We start from the raw sequence: 19,494 nt of genomic DNA, 5'->3' as shown, positions 1-19,494 counted from the left end.
TATCATGGTTTCATTTACAATCATACCATATCTCCTTATTTTCATATTTATGTCTACCTAGTTTCAAGTTGGTGTGACCCCAAACTCATGATAAACTATCTTGACAAAAAATTCAACCTGATTCAAAACAGACAGACAGGTGTACAGACAGCAAAACATATGGCCTAAAACAAACTGGGTGGGCAATAACGACAAATTAATATAAATGTCAAGATTTATTAGATTTTTTCAATAGTTCAGGATTCTCTGGCTTATTACAAAAATCATTCCAGTATTGGTCCTCAGGATCATATAAAGGGACAGCACCTTGTATGAGTGTTCTGTAATCCAGAATGGAAAAGTTTTTACTTGTTTCTATCTGATCCTGAAATAAAAATAAAAATACTGTTGAAATTTTTTAATGTATCCAAAATCCTGAAACTTAAGTAATCTGTACATTGGCTATTATTATGAATCTGTAATAAAACAAAATGAGGTAAAGGATAAAATAGACATACTTTAGAAACCTTAAAATAAAAATTTGTATGGGGTTCCCCGAAACCCTGTGTCTCGCCTACAATTGCTGCTGTCAGTGTAAAAGTGTAATGTTGACTTAACAAGAGTGCACATGATGAAATGTCTCGACTTCTTTACTAGTCATTGATATTATGTTGATAGTCCTAAATATAAAGCTTTAATACAACTGTCACATAAACTTACCATTAACCAAGTAATAAAGCATTGACCAATGCACCATGAGAATGAGGTCAAGGTCAGATGAACCATGCTAGGCAGGCATGTACAGCTAACAATTCTTCCATACAACAAATATAGTTGACCTATTGCTTATAGTTTAAGAAAAACAGACCAAAACACAAAAACTTAACACTGAGCAAAGAACCTTGAAAATGAGGTCAAGGTCAAATAAAACCTGTGTGACTGACATATAGGTCATAAAATATTTCCATACACCAAATATAGTTGAACTATTGCATATAGTATAAGAAAAAAAAACCAAAACTCAAAAACTTAACTTTGACCACTGAGCCATGAAAATGAGGTCAAGGTCAGATGACACCTGCCAGCTAGACATGTACACCTTACAATCATTCCATACACCAAATATAGAAGACCTATTGCATACGGTATAAGAAAAACAGACCAAAACACAAAATATTAACTATAACCACTGAACCATGAAAATGAGGTCAAGGTCAGATGACACCTGCCAGTTGGATATGTACACCTTACAGTCCTTCCATACACCAAATATACTAGACTTATTGCTTATAGTATCTGAGATATGGACTTGACCACCAAATCTGAACCTTGTTCACTGATCCATGAAATGAGGTCGAGGTCAAGTGAAAACTGTCTGACGGCATGAGAACCTTGCAAGGTACGCACATACCAAATATAGTTATCCTATTACTTATTATAAGAGAGAATTTAACATTACAAAAAGAATGAAGCATCCAGATCTTCCACCTTCTAAAATATAAAGCTTTTAAGAAGTTAGCTAACGCTGCCGCAGCCACCAGATCACTATCCCTATGTCGAGCTTTCTGCAACAAAAGTCGCAGGCTCGACAAAAATTGAGTCCATTTATCAGCAAAATACAGAATTTAAACAAAAAAATTACTTTCTCTTTAGATGCTATTTCTTGGTCTTGAAGAATAGCTTCTGTCCAAGATTCATAACAATCCATGAAGGTTAACAAACTTATCATGTCAAAAAAATTTAATCCCAGACTGTCCATCTATCAGGAAAATACTGAAAATGAAAATCTATTTTCAAAAGTTTGCTTCAGACATTATCTCTTAATCATAAAAAAATTTCATAAAATTCTATGAAGGCTTGACAAAGTATTTGATGTGTAACAAACTTTAACCTGACTTTATCTACTTGTTAATTGTAAAAAAAATTTGTAAGGGTTCCGCGGAACCCAGTGTCTCGCCTACTTTTTCTGTTAATCGCAGGCTCAACAAAAATGAGGAAGTAAATCAATAAAAATATTCCTCTTGATACTATCTTTTGATTGTAAGAAGCTTCTGTCCAAGTTTGGTAAAAATCCAGGATAGTTTATTAATTAACTAATAAATGTTTAAAAACTTTAACTGCAGACTGAATGTTATGTTAACTGGAAGAAAACAAAATTTCCTTCTAGATACTAGCATTTGATCATAAACAAGCTTCTGTCCAAGTTTGGTACAAATCCTAAATAGTATAAGAAAGTTATTAAAATTTTAAAAACTTTAACCACAGAGTGAATGTGTTGTTTCCTGGCAGAAAATCTAAGTCCATTTAAAAGTAAAATACAGAAAAAACGGATTTATTTTTTTACAAAATTTCCTTCTAGATACTAGCTTTTGATCATAAACAAGCTTCTGTCCAAGTTGGTACAAATCCAAAATAGTATAAGAAAGTTATTAAAATTTTAAAAACTTTAACCACAGAGTGAATTTGTTGTTTCCTGGCAGAAAATCTAAGTCCATTTATAAGTAAAATACGGAAAAAATGGAATTTTATTTTTACAAAATTTACTTCTGAATACTATCTTATGATCATAAACAAGCTTCTGTCCAAGTTTGGTAGAAACCCAGGATAGTTTAAGAAAGTTAGTAAAATTTTAAAAACTTTAACCACAGAGTGAATGTAATATTTCCCGGCAGAAAAACTAAGTCCATTTATAAGTAAAATACGGAAAAAATTGAATTTTATTTTTACAAAATTTACTTCTGGATACTATCTTATGATCATAAACAAGCTTCTGTCCAAGTTTGGTAGAAATCCAGGATAGTTTAAGAAAGTTATTAAAATTTCAAAAACTTTAACCACAGAGTGAATATTTGTGGACGCCGCCGACGACGACGCCGACGGAATGTAGGATCGCTATGTCTCGCTTTTTCGACTAAAGTCGAAGGCTCGACAAAAACTACTGTAAATTCAGAAATTATTGAGAGGTTTTTATTAATGCGAATAATGCGACTGGGTGAGAATCACAATAATAAGAACTCGCATTCTGGTATCCGATACATAACACTGTGTGCATATTTTCCTGAAATCGCAATAACTAATCTCGCATTTTTGATCTGTTTTCAAAAATCGCAATAATAAATGCACGCAATAATTTCTGAATTTACAGTAAGTCATTTTATCAGTAAAATACGGAAAAATGAAAATAATTATTTTCAAAATTTTGCTCTGGATATTGTATTTTGGTCATTAACAAGCTTCTGTCCCAAATTTCATATGATTCCATGAAGGTTTGACAAAGTTATTGATTACTGAAAACCTTTTTCCTCAGACTGAATCTGAATGTTAAGCGTGAAAAAACTTAAGTCCAATTATCAGTAAAATACGGAAAAATGAAAATAAATATTTTTAAAATTTTGCTCTGGATACTGCATTTTTGACAAATTTGTTGATGTCTTAAAAAACTTTAACCACAGACAGAACCTAAATGTTGATGCCACCGACGACGGAACCTAAGATCAATATGTCTTGCTTTCGCGAGATAAATTTTGCAGGCTCAACAAAAATAAAACTTCGGTTCTTTTAGTGAGATTAAGTGTGGTGTGCTTTGATGCATTTTTGTGGAATACTTGTAAAAATCAATTTCCCCAAAGCAAGTGTGTAAACTTTGAGAAATAAAAGAAGAAAGTGTATGAGGACAAGAATGCCCCGCTCAAGCTTGTTTATAATATGTGAAAATACTTTTTGTACATTTGAAATTTTCAAAGATATAAAGGGGCATTACTCTGAAAGTTAAGTGACTAACTGCCCAAATTAAATCTGTTTCTGCGAGTTTTGGTTCTTAGCATTGTATATCAGTTTCATAAAATTTGGACTGGAAAAACTGAAGCTTCAGTGATGAAACGAAAATGGAACAGAAGGAAGGTAGGATGGTCAAGGGTAACACTTAATGACCCCTTCACTTACAGAGGGGGCATAAAAAAAAAAAAAGGTTTCCACTGTGATTGCTGATGTCAGTGGAAAAGTATAATGTTGACTGTAAAAAGTGAGTTCATTTATTAGTTAGGGAGCTGCCATTTGATTTTTATGGGGGGGGTTAGGATGAAAAATTTGTCCTGCATTTTTTTAGTTGCAATCTCTGTCCTGCTTTTTTATTTTTCACTCTATTCGGTCCTGCCTTTTTTCTTTTTTAAGTTTATCCTGACTTTTTTTAACATAAATTGTCATCCTGCCTTTTTTTTTTTGCAAAGTGTCTCATCCTGCCTTTTTTTTTTACTCAAAACTCCTGTCCTGCATATTTTTTTCAAATTTCATCCTAGCCCCCCCCCCCAAAAAAAAAAAATCAAATGGTAGCTCCCTGAAATACAGAATTTTTTTTAAAAATCAACATTTTGTTTAGATGATATTTCTTGATATTGCAAATTAGCTTAATTCTTCTGTCCAAGTTTCAAAATAATCCATTGAGGTTTATAAATTTATCATGTCAAAAACACTTTCTGTGTTAAATACCTTTTGGGATCCTCTGGTTTTGTCGGATTAATACACACCTTAATAAATTGCTTCGCCAAGTGCAGCTGGATACGACCGCAGAGGTCCAACCCTGAACAGTTGGGGCAAAAATGAACGCAATATTCGCGCTTGATACAGGTCTGAATTTGGATTGTAATTAAATATTTGACACATAATAGGTTTCTGACACAGAATAACTGTAGTCAAAGAACTTAGAATTGGTTATAGGATTTGAATTTATATTCAATTTTTTGCTTTTGTGCAATACACTTTACTGTTGTGAATTGACCCCCCTCCCCCACAAACAAATTTTTTGTACTAAAGTATTTGTCCATTAACCAGGACACCCTTGTTTTTCCCCCTTTTTTGCACCTAATTTCTAAACAGTTTGAGCCATAACCCCCAAAAACAAATCCTAACCATCCCTTTGTGGTATGGAAACTTGTGGTATAATTTCAGAGAGATCCATACACCATTCCACAAGTTATTGTCTGGAAACTAGAAAAATGCTTATTTTTTGCCCCTTTTTGGCCCCTAATTCCTTAACTACCATAACCCCCAAAATCAATCCCAACCTTCCTTTTGTGGTATTGAACCTTATGGTAAAACTTCATAGAGATCCATTCACTTAAACTAAAGTTATTGTGTGAAAACCAATGTGTCTTCGGACGACGACGATGCCAATGTCATACCAATATACGACCGCAAAATTTTTTGTGGTCGTATAAAAAGAATTTGAAGGCTGAAATTTCATTGGCTGATGTAATAATAACCAAAACAGAAAGTAAACCGGAGTGTTGTCAGATTCTTGTGAGCAAAGCTTGTATTTTAATCATATTGTCTGTAAATGTCAATGGCAGAAAACTAAGTCCATTTATTTTCTGTTGAATTTATTCACAACATTCACAGATTTGGGAAGATTTAGATCTTGACAAATTGTTTCGACCCCTGTCTATTATTGAGGACTGTATATGACCACTTTTGGTTATACATGAAATTTTGTTGCTGTCTCATAATACTGATGTATGCAGTGTTCTCCCCAGGATTTTTGGATAGCACCAGGGTAACACGTGTGGACTGCTTGGTGAAATGATTCATACAATCAGTTGTGTCGCACCGCGTCACGTCGCTTAGCTATATTTCTAGTAACTGTAGTTTTTATGTCTCCTGTTTTGTTTTAATACTGTGGTACTGTATTATGTAGACATTGAAAATTATTGGTAAAAAAGAAGTAAATCAATAAACAGTTTGACATGTATACTTTAATATTTTTTAAAAATAAATAAAACATGATACATTACAAAATATTCATCTAAATTTAAAGTTATTAAATCTTTTATAAAATCAATGATCAATAAGAAAAAATTATCATTCAAAAGAGAACAAAAATGTTCAATTTAATAAACTTTCTTATTTCTAGAATGAAAGATGTTGTATTGTGAAAGGATTCCTGTCATAAGGAGATATAAAATTAACAAGAATAAATATTGTATTATTATTTGAACCAGTTTCTATCTTAAATTTTAATAAACAGAAATTTTTCATAAATTTCAAAACATTTTGCCTTAGATTTCATGTAAATATTAACTTTTCTTGTCTTTAGTGATAATCAAACATAGATACAGACTTAATACTGCATTGAAATCTAAATCTTTTTTTGTCATGATCCATTTAAAAAGAATTCCTAAATCTATAAATTTATCCTAGTTCTATAGATCTATAAGTAACCCTATTCAATGTCAACAACTAAGTCTCCCTATTTTCCCGCCTAAATGACAGGAAGTAGATATAAATAGATTTAACATGTGCTTATGGATAAAATTTGCAAATCACTTCTGTTATTCATTACTTATCATATGGATATAGATATCCAGTTTGAAGGTACAGTCATGCATTTTATTTATAAAATAGAATAGATTGCAGTTAATTGTAAATAATCTTGGGTATTCTATGCGAACTAACTGGGTCATGTGATCCGTCCCCTTTGAATTACTTGTTGACAGATACTATGATAGTTTGAAACCGGAATATCATGCAATATAAACTATGTCAAAATTAAAGATAATTTGGCCATGGTTTAATCAGACATTTAATACTATTATATAAGTATTGAGAAGTGTATAATGGTCATTATACGTAATGAGCCAACTTTATAATGTACAAAATGTGTACCGTCCTGTGTACAACTATCGAGTCAACACGGTTTGTGTACAAAGTATTTGCCGACTTGTCAGGTGGTGAGTGAAGCCATAAAATAGTTATCTACGATCATAAAGTTATGACCTCTTAATTAAAACACAAAAGAATCATTTTACAAGTGTTAATTACATCGATTAAATCCAATCAACAAAGGTTAACCTCATAAAGGTAAATCAATCACGTGGTGTAAACAATCTGAACTGGTTTGAACTGGTCAAATTTCACCTGGAATTTTATACCGCACGGAAAAGATTTAACAAAAATTTTAGCACCGGAGAAATATAATACATCGCGGTAAGAACGATACCACCACGGTAAAAAAATATACATCGTGGGCCTGCGGTCCTTTAAGGCCCTGGGGAAAACACTGGTATGCTGTGGATTCATTTATTTTCATGGGTACCAATTTTTGTGGATTGAGGAATACTTACATTTTCGTTGATATTTGATTTCGTGGTTTTGCCACAATCTGCATACAAGCCTATAGAAAATTTGTAATTTGTTGAACATTTAAATTCGTGGTTCATCTGTATCCACAAAATCCACGAAAATTTGTACCCCAGGAATGGTAATGAATCCACAGTATTCCATTTCCCCATTTATTTTTGTTTAAGTATCCAAATGAAAATATTGGACTAAGTTGAATTCACAAATTTGAAAGGAAACTTAGTTGCAATTATTATACAAAATCAAAAGTGGCAACCTTAGAAACTGTACATACATCCTGTGTCTTTTTGTAAGCCACTGCCAAACAGTGGTCGTCCAGTAAATGCTCTTCAAATATCCAGTCCTTTTCTTCCTTGTTGTCAACTTTTAAGGTAGTATTTGTCAGAGGTTTATCTGGTGGGATGTTTAATGTGTTTAGCTTGAAGTTCAACCTGTCAATCTCAAAACCAATACCAATTCCAAGGGCCTTCACATAACTCTCTTTCAGACACTGCAAAATAAGATTATGATTTTTGAATAATTAATCTTGGTTTTTTTTACTGCATTAAGTGATATATGTTGTTTATTCAGTAATGTTTGCTTGCATTTATTACTGTGACTAGTGGAAACCACTTCAAAATTAATTATTGCACTTTCAGGAAATGCTGCATGCCAATTATAACATCAAAATTTTATTGCTGATTTTATGTTTTTTTAACCCAATTTTGACAATAATAAAAACATCACAAATATTTATGAATTTACAATAGATAAGATATTTTTAAAAAGCTTAATATATGTTTTTTAATTGAATATGAAATCACAACTGCATACAAATAACACATATATGAGTTGATTGATGTGTTCTAAATAACCATTGAGAAGTAGAAAATATCATTATAAGAGTCCCATATCCTCCTACATTCATTGACGTTCAAGCTAAGTATGCTACCATGAGACCAGACAGATGTGGCCCAGGATTATGATAAAAGGGCTGGGGCACCAAGAAAGTAATATTAGGAGTTAGACTTGTAAAAAGTCTATGCATTAACCATATATGTAGCTCAATAAGCCCCGCCCTCCAATCCACCTCTGAAAAAGTCTGTTTTTGTTAAACATGCATCAGTGTAATAAACTCTGATCTGGATATGTGAGCCAGCAAAATTTTATTTAATTTCTTTTTTTTTCTAATTCATAGGCATATCATTTTTTGTGTTGAAGATTTTTTTAAGTATCAAAAAAGATGCAAACCCAGTGTCTAAAAAATAATTTCAGTTGGTCTGTTTCCATGGCAGGAGACTTGATAATCTTCCATTCATCTTCTGAGAACTGTCGATTCATTGTGTCAAAAAATTTACCAACACCAGATGATCCTAACAAAAGAAATGTACAAGAAATAGATTTTTCTTTGTCTAATACATTTTTGGACAGCTCTTTTTTTAATACGTTTACATAAAAGATGAGAAAGGTCTCAACTGAACTGTATATTTGTTTTTGTGAATAATTCATCAAATAATTCAAAATAAAAATTCTGAGGCAGGAATCAATGAATCAAGAATAAATTTTGTACGTTTTTAATTTTTAGCATGAGTTGTCTCCCATTCTATGCGCTTGTTTTTAAAATAAAAAAAGGAATGCCATGTAATTTCTCAACATATCAACAATAAAGTAAACCAAAGACTGTTTTAATTGAACAATAGTTAGTTCTTATATTTCATGAACTTTTAAAGACACATTTCTGTAGGTCTGATGATTAACTTGAGACAGAGAAGCATTTTTTTAAGAAAAGGGCAAAGAAATCAGAGATATTTTATACTCTTGGCATGTCATTTTCCTGGTAATCCTCCAATTCATTGTTTGGCTACATACAATCTTGCTAAGTTTAAGATGTACGTCATCAGTGGTTTCCCTATTTTTTAACTGATTTTAAAAGAATTAGGAATGGCATGCACCTTTAGTATGGTATGCTAAGTTCTAATAAATAACTATTATCACTGACATACATGACTTTGAATTGAACTGCAAATTCCACTTTCGTATTTGACTTGTTCTATTTATATAATTTTTGCATTTAAACATTCATATATTTCATTCGTACATATTGCAAATATTGTATTTTCATTTCTTTCAGTTTACCACTCAAACAATGGCTGTATCACTTCTGGTGGAATTATAATTCAGAATCTTCAAATACAATAGTTATGTTTATAATTTGCTGAGTTTGCAATTAAGTGGGTTGTGAGTTCGAACCCCGCTCGTGCGGAGATTACTAGGATTGTCAGTTTTCCTATCGAAGGTCGTGGTTTTCTCCGGGCACTCCGGCTTCCTCCACCAATAAAAACTGGCCGCCACGAAATAGCCCAAAAGCGGTGCTTAAAAGTGGCGTTAAAACACCAAAAATCAAATCAAATCAATAAAGCGCTTAGGTTAAACTAGCTGAGTCAGGCTCGGCATAAGAAGGGTTGTTCTAATAAATCACAACAAACATTGTAACGCTGGGTATGAGTTCTCTTGCAGATATACATGTTGACTAACCATGCTTACCATCATATCAAACATTTTTTTGTCACTTAAATTCAGCATATGATGCTTTCAAGATACTTTTATTCATATAACACTTTATAAATTAAAAAAATTCAAACTTGATCTGTGTTTTGTGGTAATAAGCATTGTGTATAGGTTTCATAACATTTGGTTGAGGCAAACTTAAGTTAGAGAACGGCAACTAAAAATTTTGCAAATTTTCCATTTATAAAGGGGCATAACTCTAGAACAGTTAAAGTGACGCCAAAAAAATTCAAACTTGATCTGTCTTTTGTGGTAATAAGCATTGTGTATAAGTTTCATAACATTTGGTTGAGGCAAACTCAAGTTAGAGAACGGAAACCAATTTCGGGACGTACGGACGTACGTACGTACAGACGGACAAGGGTAAAACTTAATGCCCCCACCGCTACGGCGGGGGCATAAAAAGCAGAAACTTACGAGGTGGTTCTAGTTTCATAACGTCAGTTCCGATAATGGTTTCAGACTCAGCGCCTATCACAGCATAATCTCCCTGATGTGATACATTAAAATCAAAAGGAAGGCTTCTATTCACAACATAAGGCCTTCCTTTCTCTGTCCTAGACAACTGTATGTCTTGGTATGGAATATCTGTGTATTCAGCTACTAACTTTCGTATCAGCAGTCGACCTATCTAACAAAAACAAAATGATATTGGTAAAATGTAAAAAATAATTTAAAATAAGCAGAGCTCACAAATTCATACCTTTGCTCCAAATTTGAATAGAAATGTCAGTCAATTTATTCAGATCAACATAATCAGAGGTGCACAATGGCATTATGTAAAAATGTGTCTGTGAATGTTTAAATCCAGTCGGTGGTTAATATTGTTCGATTATCGGTGTTCAATGCCACCTTCAGTGCTCTTGGCTATATCGTGGTGGCCAGTTTTTATTGGTGGAGGAAGCTGTGGTGCCTGGAGAAAACCATCCACCTTTGGACAGGAAAACTGACAATCCTTTTTGTAGATGGATGTAAAATAAATATTGTGACATTGACCTTTCATCTACTGACCAAAACATATAACATTAGGGTTTTGTTCATTTCAAGGGTCATCCTCAAGCAAAGTATGGTGAATGTTTGACATATGGTTAAAAATATATAATCCCAACAACAAAATGTGGCCCCAATTTCACTTTTATATTGTTGCTGTGAACTTGAACGTTGCATTGGTGACCTCAAAATCAATGTCCTCATTCTACGGGGCATTATAAGAATAAATAATTGTATTTACTAGTGAATATATTGAAAATTGATAAATGTTTATACAGATCAATATAAAGATCATTATAATTCATATTGAAAAAGATGTTTTGAAAAATACTCCTTGATAAAAAGGTTATTAAGTAATTCCAATGTGAATATAATTCAATTATGACCCTCCATCTTATGGAGGACTGTTCATTGAGAAAAGTATTAGAAACACTGTTCAGTGAGGAAGATTACATTTTACGGATCTGTCTGTGACATGTCCTCAAGTCATCATTGAAAATTGCTCACTATTGATTGAAATGGTCAGTAGAAGCAGAGTTATGTCATGTATGTGAATACATTTATTAAAAGGGGCCTCGGTGGCCGAGTGGTCTAAGTAGTTACTACTGTAATCACTAGCCAGTCAACACTGAGGTTGTGAGTTCGAACCCCGCTCGTGCGGGTGCACTCGACTCCAATCTTAATTGACTAGGATTGTCAGTTTTCCTATCGAAGGTCGGTGGTTTTCTCCGGGCGCTCCGGCTTCCTCCACCAATAAAAACTGGCCGCCACGAAATAGCCCAAAAGCGGTGCTTAAAAGTGGCGTTAAAACACCAAAAATCAAATCAAAATCAAAATCATTTATTAAATTTCTCTGGAAAATTGCTATTTTTACAAACTATTCTATCAGCATGATCAGTATTCAAATATTGTTAAGAATATCAGTCACCTGGGCTGAATTGTTGAGGTTAATTTATTACTGGCAAGATTTACCTACTTTAAAATGGACTTTACTGTTAGAAATCCATGGTTGAATTTTTCTAATGGACTGGGCTAGACTGTTGTCATTATTTCATAAGGGATATTCCATTCTTAGTCAACTTTACCTACTTGCAAACTGGAATACATGGTTCAACTTTGTTAAAATGGACTGGACTGGACTATTATCATAACTATCAGGAATAGTCTATTTTTAGTCCACTTTACATTTTTCAAAAGTGACTTGAAATTTACAACAACAAAATCAAAATAAAACATTTAAAAAAAGACTGTACAAAAACAACCAACTCCAAGCTGATACTCCTTGATAAATTAAACCAATGTTCTATCTGATAACAGTGACATGTATCAACAATTACTGTTTTTATTTCTCTTCACAGACAACAGCAAATGTATGCAATGCAAAAAATAATTGTTATTCTGCTGATATATAAGTTAGGCAGACTTCTAAACAATACTAAAGAAACGGAAAACAGATCATCATTAAATTGGTCCTCAAATAGAGAATGGAAACAGGGAATGTGTCAAAGAGACAACAACCCGCACAAAGGGCAGAAAACAGTCCAAGGCCACCAATGGGTCTTCGTTACACAGCTAGAAAATCCCACACCTGGAGGTGGGCTTCAGCTGGCCCCTAAACAATAACGTATACTAGTTCAATGAAATGGATGCCACATTAAACTCAGAAACATACAAATGAACAAAAATTTAAAAAACATACCAGACTTACAAAGGCTAGAGGTTATTTACTTGGAACAGGGGCAAAAATGCAGCAGGGTTAAATATGTTTAGTGAGATCTCTAGCCAATGTGGAATAAACAAACACAGCTCAAAGAATATATCAAATCTGTGACTATTATTGATGTTAGCTCTACAATGAAAACATTTCTATTTGCTACTGTGCCAATCTGTATAATAACAGTTCCGCATTTTGTTAATGGAAAAAAAGAACAACAAGAAATTGGGGATTTAAGTCACCATAACTAAATAAATAAAATGCTCCGCTGGGCGCAGCTTAATACGACTGCAGAGGTCAAACCCTGAACAGTTGGGGCAAGTATGGACACAACATTCAAGCTTGATACAGAACTGAATTTGGATTGTGATTAAATATTTGACACAGCATAGGTTTCTGACACAGAATGATTGTGGTTTAAGAACTTAAAAAATTTTAATTTACCTATTCAAACCATATCATTATTATTTGCTTTTATATATAAATCAGAAATAACCAATTTAAAATGGTAAATTTTAAAGAAAAAAAAAGGAAAAAAAAATCACCCCCAAATTTTTTGAACCCCCTAATGATTCATCACCCCAAAACTCAATCCCAGGCTTCCCTTTGTGGTATGGTACCTTGCAGTACAATTTCAGAGAGATACATACACTTGAACACAAGTTATTGTCTGGAAACTAGAAAAATGCTTGTTTTTTGGCCCCTTTTTGGCCCCAAATTCCTATACATTTAGGTCAATTACCCCCAAACTCAAACCCAGCTTTCCCTTTGTGATATGGAACCTTGTAGTACAATTTCATAAAGATCCATACACTTACACACAAGTTATTGTCCTGAAACTAGAAAAATGCTTGTTTTTTGCCCCTTTTTGGCCCCTTTTTCCTAAAATTTTGAGGCAATTACCCCCAAAATCAATCCCAGCCTTCCCTTTGTGGTATGGTACCTTGCAGTACAATTTCAGAGAGATCCATACACTTAAACACAAGTTATTGTCTGGAAACTAGAAAAATGCTTGTTTTTTGTCCCTTTTTTGTCCCCTAATTCCTAAAATTTTGAGGCAATTACCCCTGAAATCAATCCCAGCATTCCCTGTGTAATATTGAACCTTGTGGTACAATGTCAGAGAGATCCATACACAAACACACAAGTTTTGTCTGGAAGTTACAAAAATGCTTATTTTTGGCACCTTTTTGGCCCCCAATTCCTTAACTGTTGGTACCATAACCCCCAAAAAATTAATCCCAACCTTCCTTTTGTTATATTGAACCCTATGGTAAAATTTCATATAGATCCATTCCCTTAAACTAAAGTTAGAGTGCGAAAACCAATGTGTCTTCGGATGATGACGACGACGACGACGCCAACGTCATACCAATATACGACGGCAAGATTTTTTTGCGGTCGTATAAAAATAAAGATTTAGTAGTATATCAATCTTGGAACATTCTGTCACAGTCCAGTCCATGTAAAGTTAGGTAAATCTTATTTATTTCCAAATGTTTTATCCCTACTTAATGTTAAGTCCATTTTTGATAGGTGAATTTCATTTAGAATGGACTATTCTTCATAACATTGTAATGGCAGTCCAGGCCAGTACACTTAAAACAGTAAACCATGTTTGGAATTGTGTTCACAGTAAAGTCCATTATAATGAAGGTGATGTGACCAGAAATGGATCAGTCCTAAAACAGTTGCACCTGGTGACAAATATTCTAAAAGATTTTTATAACTTCACTTATTGAACAATTAAGGAGTGAACAGTTAATAATGTTAAGTCCGAGAAAGTAAAACAACTCAGATTTTACTTTTAATTCTAATCATTGGTGAACAAATTTCATTGATCACATGAGCACTTTTAATAGAATAAAAAAGGAACAGTGTTTCTAACTGTTCCCCCGAGTAACTAACAAGGTAACCATGGTAACTGAACCAACATCAGTAATGAAAATGTTGTTAGAATTAAACTTGATTATTCACTCTTAGTTTTAAAGACAAACGTTAAACAATATCTATGAAAAAGAAAAACAGAAACGTAAGCAGAGAGACATGTCTTCCTTTTTTACCAGTCAAACAAGTTTATCGCTCTTCCTCCCTGTTCTTTCCTGTCGTCCCACTTTGCAGAAACTACATATTGTATTAATCTTTAATAGTTTTCTCGACCTAAATATACATGAAATAATTGCCACTGAACATTAAGCAACAAGCAATAAATCAATCCAGTTCAATCTACCAATTGTATTAATAGCTAGTTTGATTAGGTCCTAAATATGCATGTAACATTTGCCATGGGATGTTAATCAATCAACCAATCCATTTCTTCATATACTGTAAATTCAAAAATTATTGCGTGCATTTATTATTGCGATTTTTGTATAATTTACGAAAATGCGAGATTAGTAATTGTGTTCTTATTATTTCGATACTCATCAAGTCCCATTATTCACATTAATAAAAACCTTGCAATAATTTCTGAATTTACAGTATACATATGAAGAAATGGATTGGTTGATTGATTAACATCCCATGGCAAATGTTACATGCATATTTAGGACCTAATCACAGATTGTGCTGAATACACCCAGTACTGCAGCAAAGTTAACTGAATACAACCTTTTTTATACAAGCAGTTAAAGCTGTATAAATTATTGAAAAACAGCAGAGATGCCACTATCAAATTAATTTTGATTATCTCCCCTTTATGTTGTACAAGGTTAATATTCCTGCCTAGCTGTTTAAGAGGAGTGTACTTACAAGGCACATGTACAGACAGAAGGACAGACAAAAGGACAGGGGGATTCCTATATATACACCCAGACTTTTTTACCTAGGATATAGTATATTAAATAAGTTAAGATAATCTTGAAATCCATTGAAAGTTGTAACCCCAAAAAATGATTTTACATATTGACAGAGTAAATTGCAAGATCAATATTTTACCATGGCAGCTTTTGCATCTTTTGTGAAGTAGAATTTCTTTATTCTTTCTCTTTCTTCCTTTTGTATACACTGGTTACAGAATGTCCATTCTGTTTGTCCTGGTCTCCATGATGTGAAATTAAAAGCCCACCTGACATGAACCATGACTTTTCTCATATCATTACTGAAAAATATAAAATCAATAAAGAACACTTGTTAAACCTCACTTATTTCCCCCAACATGACTAATGAAAGTGTTCCCATAGATACATTCAATGAATGTATATGTATTAGGCCAAAATTAAAATTAACTTTGTTTCCCCTCGCCCTGTGCCGTGTCTTAAAAAAGCAGCAGAGTCAAAAATTTTATCTGCGTTTATAAAAAAAAACTGAAGATTTCAAGCTGGATGGTAAGATAACCTTGTTATAAAAATATATTCAGACACCGGTAAATTAAAAAAAAAAATAGTGAACAACAAATTATATTCTTTTCCCAAAAAGGATACTTGGAAGGATGTGTGCGACCTGTGCATTGCTGCTAAAAGGGACATTGCCAAACGAAATCCAAAAAAATAATCTTTAACAGTTTTACAATATTCTGATCATGATGTCAAAGTTTTATAATATTCTGATCATGATGTCAAAGTTTTACAATATTCTGATCATGATGTCAAAGTTTTACACTATTCTGATCATGATGTCAAAGTTGTTTGATTCTAGTCACTTGTTTAATAAATATTCTGTTTCATATATCAATTCTTCCAAAGACCATAGAAATTCAGTGTTCTATGACCATAAAAATATGTTGTAGTCTTTCAACGTATCTGGCAATACATATTAATAAAAAGATACAAGTATTAAATATTAGGAAATGCCATTAATGACACACCCAAAAAATATATTTCTATTGTGATTGTCAGAATTGTGAATAAAAAAACTGAGTACAACAATTGTATTCACCCAGTCTATAGTTTATAGAATGAATTGATGATATTTAGATAGCCATTCCAATCTGTTTCAATTGTTAAACAATTTGAAGTGGAATTACTATCCTAAAAAAAAAATTATACCCTGCCTGCCTGGTCAGCTCCAATATTAATGGCAGGGGGAGGGGAAACAAACACATTTTTTAATTGTGGCCTTACCATACATTAAATATACTATTCTGTGCACTTTTTCATGTATGCTCTAACAAATGTATTTAACATGTTTATGGTAAAAGCTTTTGAAAGTTAGTAAAAAAAAAAGTGTTTTTGAAAATAATATGAATTCAAAATCAAAATGTTTCAGTTTGATAAATTTCTTGTTTATGTGTCTTACTGAAAAAAAGAGCAATTTTTTTTTATTATTAAATTGAACAAAACTGCTACCCACTCCCACACACAAAAATTGTTTAGCTTCTAATAGTACATATTTATATTTCATTGGAACCAGATAGTGTACAGGCGGGCCTAAAATCAAAATAATTTACATTTAATGCTAATGTATGTATATATAAGCCAGGAGTTTAATTGAAGTCACAGGCACTTCAGGTAAGTGAGAGGAGAGGGCATCATTTATATGAAGCTGTTATTGTAAAGTTATATAGCATGTATATTTGGATATCAGAGCAAGAACATATTAAAAGAGGGAAAAAAACTGAAAAATTAAAGAAAAGAAAATTAACTGTAAACAAATCAGGGCTCCATGCCCCAAGACCAAGTGCCTGTGATATTACAACATTTATCAAAATCCTAGATAACATTTTGTCAGTGTTCCACAGTTCCATGTACATTTATTAGGTATCAAGTTTATGCATGTGCTCTGTGTGAATCCTATATAAAATTTATCAAATTTAAAAAAAAAAAAACATAATACACATCTCTTTTTATTCCAATGTACATAAATTTTATATTTTTTTTAAAATTTTTAGCCACATTTTGGCTTTTTGCTCCCAGGTATTTAGCAGATTCAACTTCATCTAAGACATGGCCATAGATGTTATATGGTTGTCCTATAGGTTTTCTCTTGCTGGTAATGTGTATGACTTGGCATTTGTTGGGATGGATTTCCATGAGCCAGTCATTCTCCCAAGCTAGCAGGGCCTCCAGATCTTCTTGGAGTAGTTCTGCGTCTCTATTTTTTTTTTTTATTTCCCTGTACAGGACAGAATCATCGGCAAATAGTCAAACTGATGATTTGTTGACTGTGTAATCTGATAGCTTGTTAATGTATAGTAGGAAAAATATGGGATCCAGGACGATGCCCTGTGGAAATCCAGACTGGACAGGTGCAGTGATGAATCTTCCGTTTTCGAGGACGACATGCTGTGCTCTCTCGTGTAGGGAATATTTAATCCAGCTGTGAAGATTGCCCATGATGATATAATTTATCCATTAGTCTTAAATGCTGTACCTCGTCCAATGCTTTGGAAACGTCCAAAAGTATGACATCTGTTTGCCCAGTGTTGTCGACAGTGATGATGGATTGTGACCTGATGTTTATAAAAAATGTTAAGCATATCCGGGAATGTCGGTTTACCCATTGATTCGATGTTGTCTTCAAATTTGTCGGAGTTAAACACAGATGAAAATTGGAACTCGATTTGGCCCAAGTCGTTCCAGCCCAAACCATTCGGACCACAAGTCCTGGGAGTGGGGCAAAGAGGGAGGGAACCGGGAGAAGAGCTAAGGGAGTAAACAATAGGGATATGTTGGAAAAGTTACTTTGACGGATTTTCTTCAGGGCAGTGCGAATCAGGGATACGCTGTCCATCCCATCCGTTACGGCGGTAGGCAAATGGGGGTGGGTCTTTTCACCACCGAATACCACTGCACACCACCGAACACTGCCGAACACCCAAAAAAACCACCAACCACTAAGAAAATCAGTGATTTTATAGAATAAAACAGTAAAATCAATTAAATTACGTCTAATTTAACAATTTTTTAGATGTTTAAATGCATTATTTTTCTTCTAAAGTCGATTATCAATATAATCAATATAAAGAAAAACGTCTCCGGATTCATCACTATTTTTCCGGATTACATTGTGTGTATATAAGAATCATTTCACATCTATTACTGATGAACGATATTAGTTGTTCAGTGGTGTTCGGCGGTGTGCGGTGGTGTTCGGTGGTAAAAAGACCTACCGCCGGTACCGGGCAAATGGTAGGGATGTTTACTAAAAAAAAAATGGACTATTATTATTAACTAAATTTCCGACTCCTGCACACTGTCATATTTATTCGATGGGTTCTAAAGTTTAATACCCATCTGATTAATGTGTTGTCATTACCATCATACTCAGTTAACACTTGGTAAAGGAACCAAAGTTTTAGAATTTTTTTGGGTTGTTTTAATCCGTTATTGATTTCGTTTTTAGTTTTCCTCAATGTCAAAGAAATGTTTGAAATCGACAAACAAAAGCTTATCTCGGCCCATAAAAAGCTCAGACCAAAACAATCTCGGATTATTATTTTAACAAACTGTGACCTCCATTATCTATTTATAGAAATAAGGTGAAAGAGTTCGTATTAACGTTTTTTAACTTTAAAATTCTGTATTGGTTTACCTCCCCCTTTTTAATAATAAAAACCAATACAGACAACAACCATACACACAAAAACAAAAACAAAAACAAAACAAAAACTTTAACTTGCCACACTCGGCTGTGATGTTAACCATTCTAAAAGATTTTGAACACTGATTCTTATTAACAAAAAATGTGATCCGAACTGGGAAAAGGAAAAATACTCATTCCCAATAGATAGAAAAAGAGATGTGATTAGAAGGAAAAATCTACTTTCCAAAAAGATTGTATAATTAACTAAGGAACAGAGATTATAGAACATAATACAATAGTGTAAGAAACATAGCAAAATCATCAGTAAATAAGGCAAAGAAAAATATTGAAAAAGGGTTATCCGAAAATGCAAAGAAAGTCCCGAAGCCATATAGAGCTGTATAAAATCCAAATAAAAAACGAGAAAAGGTATTGTTGATTTGATCTAGAATATGTAAAGTCTAAAAACCGAACTAATATTTTAACAGTGTTTTCCCAAATGATTTAAAAAATAATTCCATATGAACCATAACCAATTTCTATTCAGAATAACTTGATTAGATGAATTAAACATAAGCAACGACATTGTACGGAAACATCTACAAAAATTAAAGATGGATAAATCCACAGGCCCGGATGATTCACATCAAGATTGTTACATGAGGTAAACA

General features: G+C 33.1%; 1 protein-coding gene across 4 annotated transcripts; it reads right to left on the bottom strand.

The window, feature by feature from the left end:
* Window positions 1-202: 202 nt before the first annotated feature.
* Window positions 203-18,643, bottom strand: LOC127714662 (L-aminoadipate-semialdehyde dehydrogenase-phosphopantetheinyl transferase-like). Of its 4 annotated transcripts, none has more exons than XM_052220735.1 (6): window positions 18,531-18,643; window positions 15,299-15,461; window positions 10,075-10,288; window positions 8,341-8,462; window positions 7,367-7,600; window positions 203-364 (listed from the first exon to the last, which is right to left on the bottom strand). In XM_052220735.1, exons 2-6 carry the CDS (start codon window positions 15,452-15,454, stop codon window positions 209-211), a joined length of 882 nt encoding a protein of 293 aa, XP_052076695.1. In that variant the 5' UTR covers window positions 15,455-15,461; window positions 18,531-18,643; the 3' UTR covers window positions 203-208. The 4 variants fall into 4 exon arrangements, with proteins under 4 accessions (XP_052076695.1, XP_052076694.1, XP_052076697.1 ...); XM_052220734.1 differs by having other exon boundaries at window positions 18,557-18,643; XM_052220737.1 differs by having other exon boundaries at window positions 7,385-7,600; window positions 18,557-18,643.
* Window positions 18,644-19,494: the final 851 nt, after the last annotated feature.

The sequence above is a fragment of the Mytilus californianus genome, unplaced genomic scaffold (assembly GCF_021869535.1).
Source record: "Mytilus californianus isolate M0D057914Y unplaced genomic scaffold, xbMytCali1.0.p SCAF_9, whole genome shotgun sequence".
Taxonomy (NCBI): domain Eukaryota; kingdom Metazoa; phylum Mollusca; class Bivalvia; order Mytilida; family Mytilidae; genus Mytilus; species Mytilus californianus.
This window is presented reverse-complemented; position numbering and strand designations above follow the sequence as displayed.